The sequence below is a fragment of the Calidris pugnax genome, unplaced genomic scaffold (genome assembly GCF_001431845.1).
Source record: "Calidris pugnax isolate Ruff unplaced genomic scaffold, ASM143184v1 scaffold42, whole genome shotgun sequence".
Taxonomy (NCBI): Eukaryota; Metazoa; Chordata; class Aves; order Charadriiformes; family Scolopacidae; genus Calidris; species Calidris pugnax.
The window spans coordinates 1,173,779-1,194,747 of NW_015090920.1; the positions used below are offsets into that span (position 1 = coordinate 1,173,779).

General features: G+C 45.6%; 1 protein-coding gene across 2 annotated transcripts; it reads right to left on the reverse strand.

The window, feature by feature from the left end:
- Positions 1-8,848: 8,848 nt before the first annotated feature.
- Positions 8,849-20,936, reverse strand: COQ2 (coenzyme Q2 4-hydroxybenzoate polyprenyltransferase). Of its 2 annotated transcripts, XM_014950044.1 has the most exons (8): positions 20,690-20,936; positions 18,644-18,810; positions 15,609-15,730; positions 15,285-15,370; positions 14,323-14,456; positions 13,709-13,897; positions 10,641-10,844; positions 8,849-9,883 (listed from the first exon to the last, which is right to left on the reverse strand). In XM_014950044.1, the coding sequence occupies exons 1-7, from the start codon at positions 20,919-20,921 to the stop codon at positions 10,689-10,691; spliced, it is 1,086 nt and encodes a 361-aa protein (XP_014805530.1). In that variant the 5' UTR covers positions 20,922-20,936; the 3' UTR covers positions 8,849-9,883; positions 10,641-10,688. The 2 variants fall into 2 exon arrangements, with proteins under 2 accessions (XP_014805530.1, XP_014805529.1); XM_014950043.1 differs by having other exon boundaries at positions 8,849-10,844.
- Positions 20,937-20,969: the final 33 nt, after the last annotated feature.

Genomic DNA, 20,969 nt, shown 5'->3' on the forward strand with positions numbered 1-20,969 from the left:
GCGGGCAAGTATAATGTGGGGGGAGGTAACTGGAGGGGGAAGGTCAGAAGTTGTGCCCCACCCTTTTTTTTTTTTTTTTTTCTTTTTCCCCAGAATTAAATCACAATTCTGGGAAATCGTGATTTACCTAGGAAGTTACTATTTGTTATCAATAGCATAACGTGAATTTTTTTTTTATTTTTTTTTCAAAATGACTTCATGCACGTTGTCTTCTTCCCTCATTCATTCCCACGTGTGGTTGTTGTTTGGTGGAGAACAGCTCTGAACGGTGTGCGTTTGTCGGGATAGACATTTTCCCAAGTTTTTTTTTCCCCAAACAAAAAGCAGGCTTCTCCGCTCCTCGACTGGGTCAAATGAAGAGCACCTCAGGGTGCTTCACTCTCAGCTTTTCCCCTTTTCTGGAGGAAAAGGTGTTTTGGATGAAGGGGTTGTGCAGATGTGTTGGCTTTCACAACCAGGCTTGGGTGCCAATGGGTGGGCAGCGTGGAGGTGGAGGGGGGCTGTGACAGGGGGTCCTGGGTGGTTAAAACATCCCAGCGGTGCCCAGAACACAGCCCCTGCCCCAGCTGGATGGTGCAGTGGGCAAAACATGATGCTTTTAGTCAAAGCCAGCACCAGCTAAACCCATCTGTGGGTGGGTGCATGGCAGGGGGGTGTCAACACCCTGTGATGGGGGGGATGCCCCGGCCCCGACTGTCCTCCTCCACTTCCATCCAGCCCCAGGTAAGGAGGCAGCTGGGATGGTTACCTCTGCTTTTAATCCTCTCCCCTGTCTGCAGCAAGAGTCCTTCCCAGGGATGCATTTAGGGTTTTATTTCTGAATTAGCAAATATACCCCGCAACGGAGGTTTTTCTGTAAGAATTAGGCCGGTTCCCTAAGTGCTGGTCACGAGCCACGTAGCCCAGCTATTGTAAAATAAAATAAAACTGAGTGCTTACCGTACCCTCATCCATTTCCCTCGGTGAGATACTAACTTTTACTATTTCTTCACTAATATGCCCCAAATATTTAACTGCTCGTGCAAGTCACTGGCGGTTTTGGGCGCACTCCTACATTTTGTAGAGAAGGTGTGACACCAGAACTGCAGGTTCTGTTTCCTGGGATGATGCACGGAGTGGGTCTGAGCACCAATTTCCAAGCACCCCACGTGTAGTGTGTGTCCCCACCCCGCCATCAGCAAGAACAGGAAAAGGACAAGTTCGGGTTAAACTGCAACTTTCCAGCTTTCTCATCGGGCTGGTATTTATGGTGCCTGAAGTGGAGACTTTTACTATTAGGGCCGCTGAGATAACAGGGAGCTGTGCCCTGAAATGCTCCTCTTGGCTGCCAACAGCTCCAAAGTTTAACTGGGGCTGCTCCTGCTTTATGGTGGGGCTGCCTGGCTGACCTTTTTTCCCCAGAAACATTACAAGAGGCTGCAGGAATTGAGGTTTGCAAAAAGTTGTAGTTCAGCAGATCATGGAATCAGGGAATTGTCAGAGTTGGAAGGGACCTCTAGAGACCATCCAGTCCAACTCCCCTGCCAAAGCAGGGTTGCCCAGAGCACATCACTCAGGAGCATCCAGGCAGGTCTTGAAGATCTCCAGAGAAGGGGACTCCACACCCTCCCTGGGCAGCCTCTGCCAGGGCTCTGCCACCCTCACCCCAAACAAGTTCTTCCTCACATTGCAGTGGAACTTCCCATGGTCCAGCTTGTGCCCGTTGCCCCTCGTCCTGTCACTGGGAACCATTGAAAAGAGTCCGGCTCCATCCTCCTTCAACCCACCCTTTAGGAACTTGGAAACATAGATGAGGTCTCCCCTCAGCCTTCTCTTCTCCAGGCTGAAGAGTCCCAGCTCTCTCAGCCTTTCCTCATCAGGGAGATGCTCAAATCCCTCCATCATCTTTGTTGCCCTTCGCTGGACTCTCTCCAGCAGTTCCCTGTCTCTCTTGAACTGGGGAGCCCAGAACTGGACGCAGGATTCCAGTTGTGGCCTCCCCAGTGCAGAGCAGAGGGGGAGGATGACCTCCCTCCACCTCCTGGCCACACTCTTCCCTACTCAGCCCAGGATCCCATTGGCCTCTTGGCCACAAGGGCCCATTGCTGGCTCATGGAGAGTTTACTGTCCACCAGGACCCCCAGATCCTTCTCCTCAGAAGTGCTTTCCAGCAGGTCCATCCGTAACCTACACTGGTGCCTGGGGTTCTTCCTCCCCAGGTGCAGGACCCTACACTTGCCCTTGATGAACCTCATGAGGTTCTTCTCAGCCCAGTCCTCCAGCCTGTCCAGGTCACACTGGACCTGGCAGCACAATGCTCTCTAGATGCACTTCTAGATGCTTTCTAGAAGTGGAGACACCCAACATCCCACCGGCTGGGTAGACTGGGCTCATGCAAAATGCCAAGGTATCCTCAGAGTCTGCTGAGGAGAGAGGGAAGTGGGAAGCTGAAATGCACAACCGCTGTGGGGAAAAACATTTAAAAAGCCCTCATCAGCAACATTTTAAGGATTTTAACAGTTTGTCCTCTATGAAGAGCTGGGGTGACGCTGCCTGCCTGCCCATTGGCGCCGTGGTTTCTGGCCGGAGGCCACCACAGGAGCTGGGGCTCTGCTGGTGGCTGGTGGCCTCAGCCCCCTTCCTGGGCTGGGGCACGGCGGGAAGATGGGCAGTGGGCCGCGAAGCTCGAGCCACAGCGAGACAACGAGGAGCAAAAAAAAGTCTAGGAAGACAGGAAACAGACTAACAAAGCCAAACCTGTCAGGCCTTTTTCCACGTGGGGGGAACAAAAGATTATTTGCAAGCAGTCCATGGAAAAAAAAAAAAATCAGCTGAAATTAATATTCACTTGTTTAATGTGTATTACAGTAAATGCCATTTTGCTAAAGAATCAGGAGTACAGGTTAAAAACAAACCTCCCTGAACACATTTTTGCTTTCTCTGCAAGGGAAAAAGTATAAATTACGTGTCTACCATTGTGTTTTACAGAGAAGTGGGGAACAGAAATGACTTTTTTTCCCATTTTACGCCAATGCCCTCCACACGCAAACGCTCCCCCGACGCCAGCTTCCTCCCCACAGCCCCGGGGGGGGGGGCTCAAAAGGAGAACCCCTGCCGTGATAAAAGCTGGAGGAGAAAGGAATTGAGCAAGCTCTAGGGGCAATTTTCACAGCCCTGAGAAAGACAGCAGAGGGTTGGATTCTGAAACAGAGGCAACTTGTGGTCAGTGCAAGGAGAGAGCACTTTTGTGCCCACACCTCCACCGCTGGGGACACCACACACGGTGGAGCGGGTTGGCTCAGCTGGTTGGTCACACCAAAAAAATGCTTATTTATGGCTGGGGCCACCTGGGCAAGCTGGCCCAAGCCCCTCGTGCCACAGACTCCCAAACCTGAGGTCCAGTGGGGAGCTCATGGCTGGGGTTGAGGGCATCCCGTGCTTTGCAGCAGCACACAGCCCCTCCGACCCGTAGGAGAGGAGTAAGGGGGGGGTGGTTTCACATCCCTCTGTGGTCACACGGAGGCTTGGGCAAGGGTTTGTCACAAGGGGCTTTGGGCAGCCGGGCTGAGCTTCTGCTTCCTGCGCTCATCGTCTTGCCGTTTCTCAGCATCCCTTCACGGAGTCCATCACAGAATCACAGGGGGTTGGAAGGGACCTCTGGAGACCAGCTAGTCCAAGTTAATAATATATTATTATTATATTAATGTAAGTTACAACTAAGACATCAAAGTTATCGTTTGCCCAGTAGCTTCTTTTTACAGCTTTTGTTAATTCCAACGCTTGTATATTTGAAGATTTTAATTAAAGTGGGTTTTACCAGCTTTCGGCAATCTTCCTTTTTTTTTAAGACTCCATTTTTTGGCATACTGACACCGTGAAACTCCCTACATTTCTTTTGGTCGTACAGCATCTGTGCTTTGCATGATTCCCAATGAGAGTAGTCAAGGAAACCAGAATGAAAGCAAGCGTACGCAGGTTGGTGTGCTTCAGTTGTAGTTGACCACCAGTTGAGAAGCCCTCCAAGCCCCTGTCTGACTCAGACACAATTTGTGGGCTGATGGTCGGCATGCAGGAACTAGTCACAGAATCACAGGATAATATGGGGTTGGAAGGGACCTCTGGAGATCATCTAGTCCAACCCCCTGCCAAAGCAGGGCCACCCAGAGCAGGTCCCACAGGAACGTGTCTGGGTGGGTTCGGATGTCTCCAGAGAAGGAGACTCCACCACCTCCCTGGGCAGCCTCTGCCAGGGCTCTGCCACCCTCACCCCAAAGATGAAGCTGGAAAATCTGTTTGACAGATACTCAGACACGCTGCAGCACGACAGCCAGCATAAAAATCCACACAGCTCTGTCAAGCAGCCACTTCATACTGTTGAAGTTTCTCCTCAAAGTAGCCTCCTCATCTGTTGCCTGCGGGGTTAACTTGGAGGTAAAATTTAGAGCTGAAAAAATACTTTGATGCCAGTCCAGGAAAAAAACACCACACAAGGAGGTAGTGTGGAATGGGGGTGCAGCTGCTTCCCCCCTCACAGCTTGTTACAGGCTCGGTTCTGTTCTTTATGCAGTTGAAGAAACCTATTTAATATTGTAATGAATAACTGAAGATTTGTTGCTGATCAAATCTTAGGATTATCCTTTTCTGTTATACATAGTGTAAGAAAGTCCTGACTTACACAAACTGCAATGCTATCAAAATGTGTCGATGTAAGTGAATGTTTATCCTTGTACTAACCAAATGCATGCAAGAGATGGCACAAGCTGAATATGCCACCACCACTTGTAAAACTCGCCTAAAGTCGGATTGTAATTTACTGACCAAACAATTTAAGCAAGAAGAACGAGCCCGTTGTGGCAGTCTTGAGAACTCCCTAACAAGAAGAGACGTCCACAATGTTATATTGCTAAACCACATGAGAATGTCCTGTTTTGACAAGATAAGCTTAACCCCAATGTCATCCGTGTTTTAACTTTGTACTAATTAATCAGGTAGAAGGGGAAGGGTATGAACTAATTTACAGCCGACATTGTCTTGAAACCGCCTTGAAGAAAGACAGACCAGATGGAGTAAAGATAAGGGAAGAAGCAGAGGGGTGTACTGAAGGTGTCAAACCCGACCTCTGTGAGGATAAAAAGAGCTATTCAGCTGGCCTGAATTTGTGAGCCTTGGTGGAGCTGCGACTCCCCGGCCGCCCAGCGCTGCTTTTGCTTTCCTACCTTAATAAACATTTAGTGAATCTATTTCGGACTTAGGTTTTTTTTTTATTTTAACTATAACAATATTAGGTATTTCTCCTTGTTACTCCACCTGTCACAGCCGAGAAGCTCTGCAATTTGGAAGAACCGTGTTCTGCTGGTGTAAACACTCAGGGGTGGGTTTTGGTTTGGTCTTTTTTTTACCTTAGGAATGAGATTTCCGCTCATTCTTCCAGAAACTAAAGCTGTATTTTTAAAAGTTTTGAACTCGGCATTTAAACACTGTTTTGTTTTTTTGTTGTTGTTGTTGTTGGTGGTGGTGGTTTTGTTTTGGTTTTTGAATTTTATCAGACATCTTGCTGCTTAGCTGAGACAAAACCACTGTGTACAGCCCTGCATGGCTGGGGGTAGGGGGGGGTCGTTCTTGTTAAACACCACCATCTGGGGAAAAGGAAAAGAGCTGGAAAATCCATGAGGTGTTTCACAATGTCCTTTGTAATTCAGGTAGTTTATCTAGCACAGGCCAGTGTTAAAAATCTGCTCCCTCCTTTTTTGCCTCTGTCACAAACTAGAGGGAGGCACTGCAGGAAACTCGCTCACCTCTCCAGTCTGCCAGGAGCCTTCAGCTACCACCCAAACTTCACAGGGCTGGTTAACACCCACTTTCTTTTCCCCCATCAGCTTTGTTTTGAAGCTTAAGCCAATCTTCTCTCCTGGCATTTGCACTGTGGTGGCCTTTAGAAACAAGCTAATGGCCCTTTCCCTGCAAAATACCTTCTCCTGCTTCTCTTTGGCACACCAGAGCTTCACCCCAAGGGTTGTGCTTTTCGTGTCTTCCTTGAAGAGCGGCTAACCACCACGCCGTGCTGGTACACGTGATGGGTTACCTTAATTTTCAGCTTTTTCGTCACTTCAGCCCACAGGATGCCGCGATCTTTCCACACGCTGACACACCTTTCCTGTGTCTTTGGGTATGTGAGAAATAAGCTAAGTTTTGCTTCAGCTTATTGATGTATCATTGTTAGTGTGATAGTACTAACAAAGAAGCCTTAGTAATAGTAGAGTCTAATAAATTGTATGCAATTAATCCCCAGAAATGCCCTTGCTCTGTCAAGGGATCCTTGTTTGCAAAGCGTTATCTAGGGGAAGAGAAACAGACTGGAACACGGCCTTCAACACAAAAACCCAAAGGGTAGGGGAGTATCAATAAGGCCAAAGAAACCAGTCTGGTAAATCTGCCAAGTAGATGGTAGCAAAGACTCTGAAATAACGTGTAGCATCATCAACTAATCAAAGGCGTGTTTAGGATAATGATTTCGTAGAATAGGTGTGTGTGTGCCTTATATGGGAAAAAAAGTGTAAAATAAACCTGTAATAGGTCAAGCGGTCGGGAAGAATGTGAGCTCCAACTTCTCAGCCAATGAGAAGGGAGACAGAGACTCAAGCGGCCGGGATAAAGGTATAAAATACCTGAAAGATAAAAGATCATCGTGCATCTATTTTTGGTGCACCCGATTCAGCCCTGTTTCGTATTAATAAATTATTATTTTTTTTTAACCTTTGCTTCGGTGACTTTGTCCTCTTTAAATTCTAAGATGTGAGTCGGTGTTTCTCACACCGGTCAGCTTTGTTTTGAAGCTTAAGCCAATCTTCTCTCCTGGCATTTGCACTGTGGTGGCCTTTAGAAACAAGCTAATGGCCCTTTCGCTGCAAAATACCTTCTCCTCCTCTTTAGCACACCAGAGCTTCAACCCAAGGGTTGTGCTTTTTGTGTCTTCCATGAAGAGTGGCTAACCACCACGCCGTGCTGGTACACGTGATGGGTTACCTTAATTTTCAGCTTTTTCGTCACTTCAGCCCACAGGATGCCGCGATCTTTCCACACGCTGACACACCTTTCCTACTTTGGGTAGAGCCATTGTTTTGTCCCTACGTTAAGCCACCCGTGGCTGGTGCTACGCCTGACCTACAGACCTGGGGACACCCTGCGGCCAGACTGCCTTCCTGTCCCATGTCCTCTTCTGGTCCATGGGGTTTGCACACCACAGTTCCTCAGGTAGGTGCCTGCAGCACATACTTTCCTGAAAGTAGAGGGAGGGAAAAATATACCCCCCCCCCACCCTTGCATTAATGACACTGTATGTACCATTACATACCCCTCACCACAAGAAGGACATTGAGGGGCTGGAACGTGTCCAGAGGAGAGCCACCAAGCTGGGGAGGGGTCTGGAGAACAAGTCCTACGAGGAGAGGCTGAGGGAAGTGGGCATGTTGAGTTTGGAGAAGAGGAGGCTGAGGGGAGACCTCCTTGCCCTCTCCAGCTCCCTGAAAGGAGGGGGTAGAGAGGTGGGGGTTGGCCTCTTCTCCCAAGGGAATCATGAGAGGAGCAGAGGAAATGGTCTGAAGTTGGGGCAGGGGAGGTTTAGATGAGATCTGAGGAAGAATGACTTTGCTGAGAGGGTGGTCAGGCACTGGAAGGGCCTGCCCAGGGAGGTGGTGGAGTCACCATCCCTGGAGGGATTTCAGAAATGTGTAGCCGTGGCACTTGAGGGCATGCTCTAGCGCCCGAGATTGTGGGGGATTTTTGTGTGTGTGTGTGGTTGGACTTGGTGATCTCAGAGATCTTTTCCAACAGTGACAATTCTGTATTTACTGAGGAATACACAGACAGCAAAATGTAGGCCCAATTCACCTTGAATGACCTTACGGTGAGTCCCTTCCCTTGGCAAAGCTGAGTGTGAAAGCTCCCATGTACCACTGTCCCCGTCAGGCTTCTGACCCAAAGATCCAGCCCCTCCACAAAAGCTTTGGCACCCCCTCCCTGTATCCCCACAGGAACGAACACCCCTGGGTACATACGGCTACTCCTGGACAAAGAGCTGGGGTTGCTTGGAGACACCTTTCCACAAAGTACCACGGGAGTGCACAAAGGCAAACGTTTTTGTTGGTTACAGACCATTTTGCTGATCAACTGCCACGTTTGACCTTCCTCCTGCCTCCAAAAGCGTTTGTTATCTCAGCATCCTGTGGAGGAACATTTGGAAAAGGAAGGGGAGGAGAAAAGCAACATTTGACAGGGGAGGAGAGACTTCCAGAGGAAACTGTTTGTGCAAAAGCACACTAGCTAATCATGAAGGTGCTGCTCAGAGATGGGTGTGTTTGAGATTTTTTTAACAGACTCCATCTAAATCAGCTGTGAGTGTCTTTGTTAAGATTTGGAAGAGAATAGCTCAGGAATGGAAGGAGAAGATATGCTCATGTACCTGCCAGCAGATATGAACAGGATTTTAGCCAGGAAGTAGTTTAGCCTTTTGTCTTTTGCATTTGACAGCTATGACACATCTTTGTAAAACACGTTTGGAGAGGAAACTGGAAAACCCCACAGAAAACATGCGATGATTTTCAAGTTTAGGACACAAGGACTGCTTTGAAACTTGAATTTTGACTCTATTTAGCTACACCTCCTTCTTCCTCCCATTACAAGACAAACGCATGTGATAAGCTCTCACTGGACAAAGGATGCCAGTAGGTTCAAAGGCACCACAAAATGTGAGCTCTTCCCAAATCTAAGCTACTTAAAGATGCTTTAATATGTTAAAAACGGATTAACAACTTCTGCCACAACCTCTCTAAGGTAGCACTACAAGTATTAAGAAACTGATCCACACTAATTATGTGACAAGACTTTTTTATTACTAGTAAATGCCGTACAACCAAAGTTCAACATGAAGTTGGATGCATCCAATTCTCCTTCTACAAAATGCAACTTTGTCAAGTAATTGTTCAGAGATTTATTATTCTTAATTTTTAAACTGCTTTTCTTCAACTTAATACTTCCTCAACCCCAAAATTATACACCCCATTTAAGAACAACTTCTGTGCAAGAACCAAGGAGGCCCTAAAAGCAGTTACACTTCCTAATGTTTTAACATATTTCTATCTTACATGCAGTCAGGCAGAAAAATTTGCTCAAAAAAATATTTAACATCACTTCTTTAGATAGTAAAAAAAACCAAAACAACAACTTTAGAGGGTGTATATTAAAAAGAAGTGTTCAGAACCCACAGAAGTCTGTTCCAGTCCCAAAGCCAATCTCGTGCCACCAAAGCCTTTGACTCATTATATGCTTTCTCCTTTCCCTGCAACAGGAACTTCTTCACCTGTTCACTATCAGCAGTAATGCAAAACCACAGTTAGCAACCCCTGAACGCGTGGCTCTGGGCTGCAATGTCTCTCAAACACACCTTTAAGGTTTAAATAACCTTAAAATATGAAACCCGTCTTCAGAACTAGAGCAAGATGCAGCCTTATTTTTTTGGTGGGACTGCACACCGTTGTGCCCCGCTATTAAGGGAGCAGAGCAGACATCAAGAAAGGTCCTTGAATACCAAAAATGAGTTTGGCAACCAAACATTTTGCAACGCTGAACCACAGCCCCGCGTGGAGGTGTACACAAAGCCACCAGTGGAAATCACCTCTCATTTTCCTAGAACTGGCATGTCCATTATTCCTTCACAGAAATTAATTCCAGAACATGCCATACAAGCTTTTTAACACTATGAGCCAAAGAAAACGTTAACTACAGTGCAAATCACCTAACTGAGAGCATAAAGCCAGTTGAAAACATCAAGGGTTTGAAGCAATGTAATTGTTAGCCTGCAGTTGCTGGTTTTGTTGTTTATAGGCATCCTCCTATAAACAAGTTCTTCCTGTAAAAACCAAAAGGAATAGAATTAAAAAATAAAAATGAAAGAAACAAGGATCACCTGCCACGATGAATTATAGCTCAGGGTCAACCACCAGTCACACACACTTGGCAATAGCTCTGGGCTGCTCTGCTGTTTGAAGTCTGTGTTCAAATCATTCTTGGTTAAATGAGCTCGGCTCACTCTCTGCAGGCAACTTTGAAGAAGCCTGTTCTTTTCAGGTGAAAAGGAACCACTGCCAGCAATCACAACAAGAGCAAAAGGTAATTTTAAATACTTCTCTATTGATTTATTATTATGGACCTCACACACTCAAGAGTCCTGACTGCCTCTAGACTTCTCAGGATAAAAAAATGTCATTGCAATTCCTTCACGCATCAAGCTCCAACTGAAACTGAAAATTATTCATGCATTAAATCAGAACACTGAACATGTACAGCCAGATTTTATTTACATCTTGAAATTCTTTTGCATGTTCCCACGTGCTGTCGCTAAGAGACATTTATTTCGTATAAAATCTTGGGCTCAGAGTTTTGAGAGCTTGACCAAAGTTTGCTTGTACTACATGGGACCAGCAGAGCAGCTTCACTTGTTGAAACTTCTGTGGGGGCTGAAGTAATTTAAGGATAATCAGAATTTATATTGTAGGATGATCTTATTTGCATGGTTTTATAAACAAAAATGTTTTCATCAGGTATTATAAATAAAGTGTATAAAGCAGCTAGAGTTAATTTTTTTTTCTCCTTCTTACAGTACTTACATTTACATTTTAGCTGGACTAAAATATCAGTATTTATAGTAATTTCAGCTATCTGTTTTCTAAAGGTTCTTCTGCATTTTTTGAGTCTTTTTGTTTCCACAGATTTCCAAGCACAATCCCTGTGAAGAGCAGAACTCCTACAGTACGATTTGAAGCAAATTTCTTCCAACAGTCTTCAGGTTTGTCTATGTCCAAAGTGTAAATCTGCAAAAGCACAGTGGAACATTCTGGCATTATTATCTACAGACTCATAAATATTTGACACATTACAAAAAAGACACAAAAAGGTCTGTAACTTCCAAAACTGAATCTCAAATTCTGAAGTCTATCCTTACCTCCATAATAAACAGGAATATTCTGTGCTTGCAAAGGACTTTTTGCATAACTGGAATCTATGTTGACTTGACAGATTTATTCAACTTACAGTAGAAAAGTCAAGGATCACACATGAACACGATTCTCAGACCCTCTCAATGAACAGCCTGGATACTGGTGTATCTGGTTTGATATTTAAAAATATCTGGGCAGGTAAATAAGTCTTTTTGAGATATACCTCAGCAGGTAGCCAGCTAATTCTTCAATGGGAACTTTTAAATAAAAATACCACCCCCCAAACCTGCCTGCACTTTAAATCTCTGCTGCAAGTGAACCAGGCTAACTGGAATGCACAGGAAAGTGCCTGGCCCTGCCGAGTCACACAGGGCTGGTTTAGTCCAGTCACTCTTAGCTCTGTCTGCTCAACTCTTTTGCAAAAAAAAAAAAGACCCAGGACACCTGCAACAACAGCAAGAAGCAAGGCTTGATCAGCTTGGCGGCTGTCTGCTGTGGGTCACAGCTAGAGGTGAAAAAAAATATATCACACAGTGCAGCAAGAGCAAAGTCACTGAAAAATAGTCGTCTCCGAAACAAAACTTTGTGCAAAAGTCTTGAGAAGGACGACAAGAAAAACAAGTGAAAGGATTAATAGAAAAGTAGCCCCCAAAACCTCAAACCTTACAATTCATCCTCTGAAGAAATCAAAACAGAACGTATCCAACTAAAGGAAGTGAAACCTTTCCCCAGGAAACCAGTTCATCTACCATTGGCAGTGGTGCAGAGGCAACAGGTTCTAATCAAACAGGGCTGGGTACTGATCAAATAACCTGAAACTGTGTCCACAAGCTTCTGAGACAATTTCTAAGCCGTGACATTATCCACACCCTCGAAAACCTGTCAGCCCCTCCAGAACAGCGAACTGAAAATACTGAACTGACTAATCACACCCAACAGCAGCCAAACCACAAGATACACCTTCAGAAATGCAAAGCAAATAAAATATTGAGAGATATCAGTTTAGCATAAATAAGTTAAGCTTTAATTACAACAAATTACTTAGGATTATGATATGGTGTGATTTGTGCTGTTTGCCTAGTTTTACTTAGCATGAGTAGCTAGACTTGCTGAAGCCTGTAGGCTGTGATAGAGTTATTTTTCTTAGTAATTTTCCTAGCAGCTGGTACAGTGATGTGTTTAGTTTTTTAGTATGATAAAGATGTTGATATCACACTGATGTTTTGGTAGTGTTTTTTTCCCAAGTCTGGGACTCTCCAGTTCTCCACATTCTGCCAGGGAGTGCACAAGGAATATAAACCAGAATCTGAGGAGGCTCCAACCCTCAGCTGAAACTGCAAATCAACAAGGTAAAAAAGCCTGCCTGCCTGGACACAGAAAAAGAATCCAGTAAGATTTTTCTCAAGTCACAGGCGACAGGACAAGAGGAAATGGCCTCAAGTTGCCCCAGGGGAGGTTCAGGCTGGATATTAGGAAAAATTTTTTCACTGAAAGGGTTCTCAGCCATTGGAATGGGCTGCCCAGGGAGGTGGTTGAGGCCCCATCCCTGGAGGTGTTCAAAAGACGGGTTGATGTAGTGCTGGGAGGTCTGGTTTAGTGATGATGCTCCTTGTTTATTGTGTGGGTGTCTATTTTTGTCAGTTGGGTTGACGGTTGGACAAGATGATCTTTAAGGTTCCTTCCAACCTAGAAGATTCTGTGATTCTGTGAAGATGTCCAGAAGACCCCAGACCAAAAATCACCAAGTGGACTAAAAGAGGCATGTGAGTAGAAGATGTACAGACCACACGGGTGATCTATAATTGCCCGGAGATTTCTTTGTTTGGGGTCCCCTCTTTGGAAGCACCCAGCCCGGGCTGTCCTTGCTGGTGTACCTTTCAATTTAATTAATTATTTAATAAAACCTGATGCCTGAGACTGCTGAGGGAAACCTAGGGTCAATCCTGAAGGAAACGCAGTCAAGAATAAGTGTTTGTGTGCGCTAGTGTGCGACACCACGAATGGTGTGTGAATGCTTGGGCAGCAGCTCCTCCTTCAACATAAAAGATGTTATTCTATCAGTCAACTTCTTGAATTCTCTTTACAGGAGCTGCTTTCTTTTAGGTAGTTGGCAAATTGGGGGTTGAAACCTTGAGTACTGTGTCCAGTTTTGGGCCCCCTACCATAAAAAAGACATTGAGGTGCTGGAGCGGGTCCAGAGAAGGGCGACAAAGATGGTGAGGGGTCTGGAGAATAAGTCTTATGAGGAGAGGCTGAGGGAGCTGGGGGTGTTCAGCCTGGAGAAGAGGAGGCTGAGGGGAGACCTTATTGCTCTCTACAACTCCCTGAAAGGAGGGTGTAGAGAGGTGGGGGTCGGTCTCTTCTCTCAAGTCACAGGCGACAGGACAAGAGGAAATGGCCTCAAGTTGCCCCAGGGGAGGTTCAGGCTGGATATTAGGAAAAATTTTTTCACTGAAAGGGTTCTCAGCCCTTGGAATGGGCTGCCCAGGGAGGTGGTTGAGGCCCCATCCCTGGAGGTGTTCAAAAGACGGGTTGATGTAGTGCTGGGAGGTATGGTTTAGTGATGATGCTCCTTGTTTGTTGTGTGGGTGACTATTTTTGTCAGTTAGGTTGACGGTTGGACAAGATGATCTTTAAGGTCCCTTCCAACCTAGAAGATTCTGTGATTCTGTGAAAAGCACTCTGATTTCTTACCAAGCATTTGCCAGGTGTAAAAAGTATAAATAAATCCATCAAACCTGGTGTGCTAGGTGAGCCCCTACGGCAGCCACGGCTGAGTAATATGGGAAGGTCTGGTGACAGTTCATCCCTGCCACGCACAAACTGAGGAGCATTGCAAGGCTGAAGCCACTGAGCCACTGCTTCGTGTCCTCCTTGAACTGTAACGCCGTTGACTTCACACCGATGATGATGTCATCCTTCTTATCCTAGAACGGAAGGATCAATTAGCAAGAAGTCTACAATTCAACTGCCACTTCATCAGCAAGATAAGAAGGGGGAGCCTTGCTTATGTTTCCAGCACTTCTGATTAGGAACCCAATTTAAGTGCACTTGAAATTTGGTCCTTAGAGCTGCTTTAGCAGCCAAGAGGTAACACCCACGTAAAATTTATTTACACAATGCAAATGTGTGAGCACACAAAGGGCATTATACTTCCAGCTTTCTACCTGATATGTAACACATTTGCAAATGGCAATAAAAGGTGCAAAGGCTGGGTTTCCTTTGATGCTGTTTTAGCTCAGCTGAGGGTGAAGAACTGCAACAGGTTAGTACTGCTAATTTATAACAACAAAGTTATAAATTAAACACACAAACATATACAGATATCTAAAATTTCCCAATGTTACTCTACCTGATGTGCATAAATGGTATCGTATACCAGAGTCCACATTACTCCAGCAAAGTACAAGGGCAAACACACAGACCACTCACACGACCCTTTGATGGCAGACCAGCCAAGAAGGGCTCCCCAATTAAATGTAAGCCCTAAAAACATAAAAGAAAATTTAAAAAAAAAAAAAGAAGAAAAAAGTTAAAAGATTTACAGGAGCGATCTAAATTACATGTATAGAATCAAATATTATTTGTTCAAGTGTATATCATATTAGCAGCTTTTTGTACAATACTGGCATCTCTATTTTTCTACCACTTATTTTCAGGCAGCTAATATATACAAGTAATTTGACATTAAATACTTTGGACATACAAAGAGAAATATGTATAGCCACACGTTTGTCCCCAGTTTAAATTCGACTTTGTTGGCACAGGGAAACAATTGCACAGAACTATTCCAGTGTCCTCAAACAACGGGATGAAACATAAAAATCTTAGATGTCAGTATAACTGATGGCAAAAGAGGGCACAGCAGCCAACTATGGTACTTCAAAGCTGAAAATGACAATTTTGATTGAAAAAGCTGAAGGCAGCTGGAATGTGAAGGCCAAGACGCGTTTTAGTAGCTCAACTTGAAATACTAACACCATCAGTTTCCTCACAAGAGTTATTTTAGAGGCTGAAGACTGAAATGCAGGACAGATGCATGTTTAAGTGCATTTTGAGATAACCCTGAAACTAAAGCTGATTCTTAAAGCTGATTTCTAACAAAAAAAAATCCTAAACCCAAACATCAACTCTCATATGGGTTACAAATTGTTTAAGAAGTTTCTGGCACAACAGAACTTTGTCTATAAGGTATTTTTATTTTAATATAAAGTTATAAAAAAATCAGACTGCTGAAGTTCAATTACTAATTTGTAAAACAGCCCAAAAACTACATCTGAAGAAAAAAAATTGTAAAAAATATTTCCAGCTCACCCAAAACTAACTGTGGCCAATATGTTACTCTCTTCATCAGGGGGTAGGTGATCACAAGAGACAAAGAGGCTGCTCCCAGAATAATACTGTAAAAAGTACCAAGAGGTGCATTGTTTGCCAGTCTAAAGATCACAAGATACAGTGCAGTTTTACAGGAGCTGAACTGTACACAGTACTGAACTAGTTCTTTTGCCTTCAAACACAATTCCACAACTGATAAGCTCCTCCCTCTGCCCCCCAACACCTTTTCTGCTGAAAATCTCTTGTGCTTAACTCTGGACCCGGAATCAAACTTTAAAAACCAAGAGATAACTTATACGTCACCTGTAGTAATTCAGGCACAGAAGCACACAAAGTGCCAAGCTAAGCTGTCCCCCAAGAAAAACGAGGGACTGAAAAGGGGAGATATCTCCAGCTGCCAGGGGCCTACTTGCTGTCCTCGCAACCTACAAATGGAAACAATAAAGTTAATACCAAATCCAACATAATACATTCCAATGCATCTTAAAACTAGAAGTCACACCATAAGAGGAAAAACAAACAGAAACAGGTCACAGAATGTTACAAGATGAGGTTCCTTCAACAATACAAACCTAGCATATCATCACAGACACGAGCTGTACTTCTAAGCAGCAGCACTTAGAATAGAAGCATGCAGGCTTTAAAAACTAGAGCAGAAATAAAGTGCCACTTGTGTGCAAGGAGGCTGATTAGAAACACTATAGGCATCTTGTATATGAATTTTATTACCTTAGGAAAAAAAAAAAGTCAGACTTAAAGTCAGTTATCAGCTAATCATCCCAATTTCAAGCAGCATTTGTGTGATTAAATGCTTTAAAGTTATTACCATGTAAAATATCCTAAAGATGCAGGGCTCCTCTAGCACTCATAACCATTGTTAATAACTGTGAAAGGACAATTAATTTAATTCTAGTCGGGATACAATGGAGTTTAGAAACTCTGTCTGGAACAAGAAATCATAAGAGGCAAACTGAAAGAAGAAACAAATATCAGAAAAAAGTTAAATGGTGAGGTACTTGCAAAAGCTGGCCATTGTCAAAAGAAAAAAAAAAAACAAAAGTTTTGCATTTTGATGAAAATAGTATAAATTCTATTTGAAGAGGTTCAAAAGCCAACTTTTTACACACTATTATGTATGTATACAGTGTTCTGCATATACTTTAATAATGTGTATTTAAATAGACCTTTTTAGTTTGTTCTCCCCCCTTCAATCAGGTTATATTAAATGTCCAACACTGCTTTTGCAGTTTAAACATGTACTTGAAATACTTATGACCAATTCCACTGCATATCGTAACCAAGCACGGGCTGTTTCATTTAAAGAAAAGAAAACATTTACCAAGAAATCAGTAACATCTAAAATCAACACCATCACCAACACAAGCCCACATCCTGCTATTGACCGGGCCACTATCACACTTGTTCTGAAGATATCTTTTTAAGGTGTGTAAGAAAGAGCTGTGATAGGAATTTTTAAAACTCTACATCTAACCACGACATGCATAAATGAATTCATTATATTAAAAATCCCATCCTACTAATCACACCCCCGACCCTGTCAAATATTTTTAGTGTACGTAGTTGTTCATACCCTCCAAACCCTAAACCATCCAAAGCTGTCACAAAAAGCTGTGCTGATTCATTGCCTTCCCAACAGCACAAACACAACAGTGCTGTAAGAAGAACTTGAGACACCAGATTGGCTCATTATCCTGTCTCTTGCCAGCGCTGCAACCCAAAACCCCAAACCAGAGGAACAATATAAGGAACAGAAAACAGGACAAGCAAACGGTGAGGCATCACCAGGATACTCCCCTCCAAGCCTGCACCTGCGGACATTTCGACATCTGACACTGGGCACTGCCTTTTGCTCATTTCCCTCTTCTGAACAAAAGAGAGGTGAAAAATACAACATAATGGAAGAGGATTAGGCTCAGGGTTGGGCACGACGCTCCTAACAGCCATTCTCATGAAGAAATTAGTAATACTCAAGGAAACCCTGCTACTGAAAATTGAAAAAAAAAAATAAAAATGTTGTTCTTGGGTAGATCATAATTAGCAAGTGTAGCAAAGCTGTTATTTATTTTGTTCTGTCATCCAAAACAAAGCTGAAACTTGTTCAAGTACAGAGTGTATCCTCAGCAAGATCGCTGATGATACCAACTGGGGGGACTGGCTGACACTCCAGAGGACTCTGCTGCCACCCAGGGTGACCTGGACAGGCTGGAGAGACGGGCAGAGAAAAACCTCAGGAGGTTCATCAAGGGCAAGTGTAGGGTCCTGCACCTGGGGAGGAAGAACCCCAGGCACCAGTATAGGTTGGGGGTGGACCTGCTGGAAAGCACTTCTGAGGAGAAGGATCTGGGGGTCCTGGTGGACAGTAAACTCTCCATGAGCCAGCAATGGGCCCTTGTTGCCAAGAGGCCAATGGGATGGATTCTGGGCTGCGTAGGGAAGAGTGAGGCCAGGAGGTGGAGGGAGGTCATTCTCCCCCTCTGCTCTGCACTGGGGAGGCCACAACTGGAATCCTGTGTCCAGTTCTGGGCTCCCCAGTTCAAGAGAGACAGGGAACTGCTGGAGAGAGTCCAGCGTAGGGCAACAGAGATGATGGAGGGATTTGAGCATCTCCCTGATGAGGAAAGGCTGAGAGAGCTGGGACTCTTCAGCCCGGAGAAGAGAAGGCTGAGGGGAGACCTCATCTATGTTTCCAAGTTCCTAAAGGGTTGGTTGAAGGAGGATGGAGCCGGACTCTTTTCAGTGGTTCCCAGTGACAGGACGAGGGGCAACGGGCACAAGCTGGACCATGGGAAGTTCCACTCCAATGTGAGGAAGAACTTCTTTGGGGTGAGGGTGGCAGAGCCCTGGCAGAGGCTGCCCAGGGAGGGTGTGGAGTCCCCTTCTCTGGAGATCTTCAAGCCCCACCTGGATGCTCCTGAGTGATGTGCTCTGGGCAGCCCTGCTTTGGCAGGGGAGTTGGACTGGATGATCCCTAGAGGTCCCTTCCAATTGTGACAATTCTCTGATTCTGTGTTATCACCTGCAGCTGACAACATGTATTTTATCTTACACAGAGGGAAGTACTCTAGAGGACTTATTATAGTCCCAGACAGAGAAATGTTATACAAACAAAAATGATTTCTACTATTCTAGGAGGAAACGTAGGCAAATTAGTCAAATGCATCTCAGACAGAAACAAAGAGGAATTTCTGAACCTGGAGCCCTATGTCTGCACTCAGCAAGGGAGTTTGTGATGCTGGAGATGAGCGGACACGTACTTAGGTTAATTAACCAGCAATTCACTTCCCTAGGTCTTTGCAAGGCCAGGGGGGTTTCTCAACCTTTTTGTCGTAGTCACGATCCCACATGTCGTTGATGGTGCAGCCGGCTCCGCGCATGAGCACCGCTCCCACGCCGAAGAGGGACAGCATGTGCCAGTCAGGGAGGCAGCCCGGCTCGGCCGCCAAGCCGATGCTCCAGGTGCAGGGCAGGTACAGCAGCCACGTCCCTGGGGGGACACAAATTGTAAAGTTCATAAAGCAGGAGTTCCTTATTGCAGCGCTGGGCGCACAGTGGATAGTTCCTCATACTGTGCGCACCGAATGCTGTATTCAAATTAAATTCATACACAACAGGGATACATATTCAATGTAATTCCAAGAAAACGTTAGTATATTCATTACCTTTCTGAGAATTCATTTACATATTATAATGTGCATATATTATATATACCCCTGGAGAAGGCTCCGGGGAGACCTTAGAGCAGCCTTCCAATATCTGAAGGGAGCTACAGGAGAGCTGGGGAGGGACTCTTTGTCAGGGAGTGCAGTGACAGGACGAGGGGGAACGGTTTTAAATTGGAAGAGGGGAGATTTAGATGAGATACCAGAAAGAAATTCTTTGCTGTGAGGGTGGTGAGACACTGGCCCAAGGTTGCCCAGAGAAGCTGTGGCTGCCCTGTCCCTGGAGGGGTTCAAGGCCAGGCTGGATGGGGCTTGGAGCAACCTGGTCTGGTGGGAGGTGTCCCTGCCCAGGGCAGGGGGGTTGGGACTCAATGATCTTTGAGGTCCCTTCCAACTCTAACCATTCTATGATTCTATAAGCTTTTGGGCATGCCTAGTTGCGCCTTCTTGTGGTCCTCATTTTGAGTGAGAGTTGTTTCTTCTTCAATCTTCATCTTCTTCACCTGTCCTTTGGCTCACTTTTCATGTTGGCAATGTGGGAAATGAGCTAAGTTTTGCTTCAGCTAATTGATGTATCATTGTTAGTGTGATAGCACTAACAAAGAAGCCTTAGTAGTAGTAGAGTCTAATAAATTGTATCCAATTAATCCCCAGAAATGCCCCTGCTCTGTCAAGGGATCCTTGTTTGCAGAGCATTATCTAGGGGAAGAGAAACAGACTGGAACACAGCCTTCAACAAAGCAACCCAGAGCGTAGGGGAGTATCAATAAGGCCAAAGAAACCAGTCTGGTAAATCTGTCAAAGAGATGGTAGCAAAGACTCTGAAATAACGTGTAGCATCATCAACTAATCAAAGGCGTGTTTAGGATAATGATTTCATAGCATAGGTGTATCTGTGCCTTATATGGAAAAAAAAGTGCAAAATAAACCTGTAATAGGTCAAGTGACTATTATCAAGCGACTATCAAGCAACCAAAGAATGTGAGCTCCAACTTCTCAGCCAATGAGAAGGGAGACAGAAACTCAAGCAGCTGGGATAAGGGTATAAAATACCTGAAAGCTAAAAGATCATCGTGCGTCTATTTTTGGTGCACCCGAATTCAGCCCTGTTTTGTATTAATAAATTATTTTTTTAACCTTTGCTTCGGTGACTTTGTCCTCTTTAAATTTTAAGATGTGAGTCGGTGTTTCTCACATTGGCAAAACATTCCAACTGCTTAATTGCTCATTAAAACTAATGATCTCTCTCCTACCACCTGTTTGCCAGACAATATCCACATTTATTGCACCCCTGTCTTAGGTCACCACGTTCCTAGGGCCACAGACATCCTTTCTTATCTTACAAGTCCTTGAAACCATTTGGAATAGTTACTAAAATAGCTTTATTTCTTCTCTGAAGTTTAACCATTTATAAACTACATAAAACCTGCTGGCTGCCGAGTAATGGCATGGCCGAGCCGGCAGGCGCTTCGTCGGCAAAAACCCTCTGCCCAGAGCAAGGCCGCCTGTGGCCGGGGAGGGGTGGCTACAGCCACCGGCTGCACCGCACCCCCGCTCCCGCCCGCCCCTCGGGGCCGGCATCACCCGCGGCCCGCAGCGCTAGGCCTCGCCATGGCGGCCCTATCACCATGGATACCGCCTCATCATGGCGGCCGCGTCGCCATGGCTACGGCACCCCCCTCCGCCCCGCCCCGCCCCGCTCACCGGCGGGCTGATGCAGTCGCATGAGGCGCAGGTAAGGCCGCAGCGGGCCCGGCGCGGCGCGCACCAGCTCGGCCGCCGAAAAGCTGAGCGGCCTCGGGGATCCCAGCGGCGCGGAGGGACGGCGCAGCGGCGGGAGGGTGGCGGCGGCGGTGGTGGTAGCAGCGGCGAGGGGCAGGCGGGCAGCGCGGAGGCTGGGGGCGCCCCGGCAGAGGAGCGCCAAGAGCGCCGCCATCTTGTGGCCCGCGCTCCCAGGGGTGGCGGGGTCACGCGGCGGCGTCCG

Excerpts from the sequence above, each read along its gene's own strand:
- COQ2 (XM_014950044.1), bottom strand. The coding sequence starts at position 20,921 with ATGGCGGCGCTCTTGGCGCTCCTCTGCCGGGGCGCCCCCAGCCTCCGC. Across the intron at positions 14,457-15,284 it reads TTGGCCACAGTTAGTTTTGG|GGCTTACATTTAATTGGGGA; the intron begins GTGAGCTGGAAA and ends TTATGTTTTTAG. Across the intron at positions 13,898-14,322 it reads ATACCATTTATGCACATCAG|GATAAGAAGGATGACATCAT; the intron begins GTAGAGTAACAT and ends CTTCCGTTCTAG.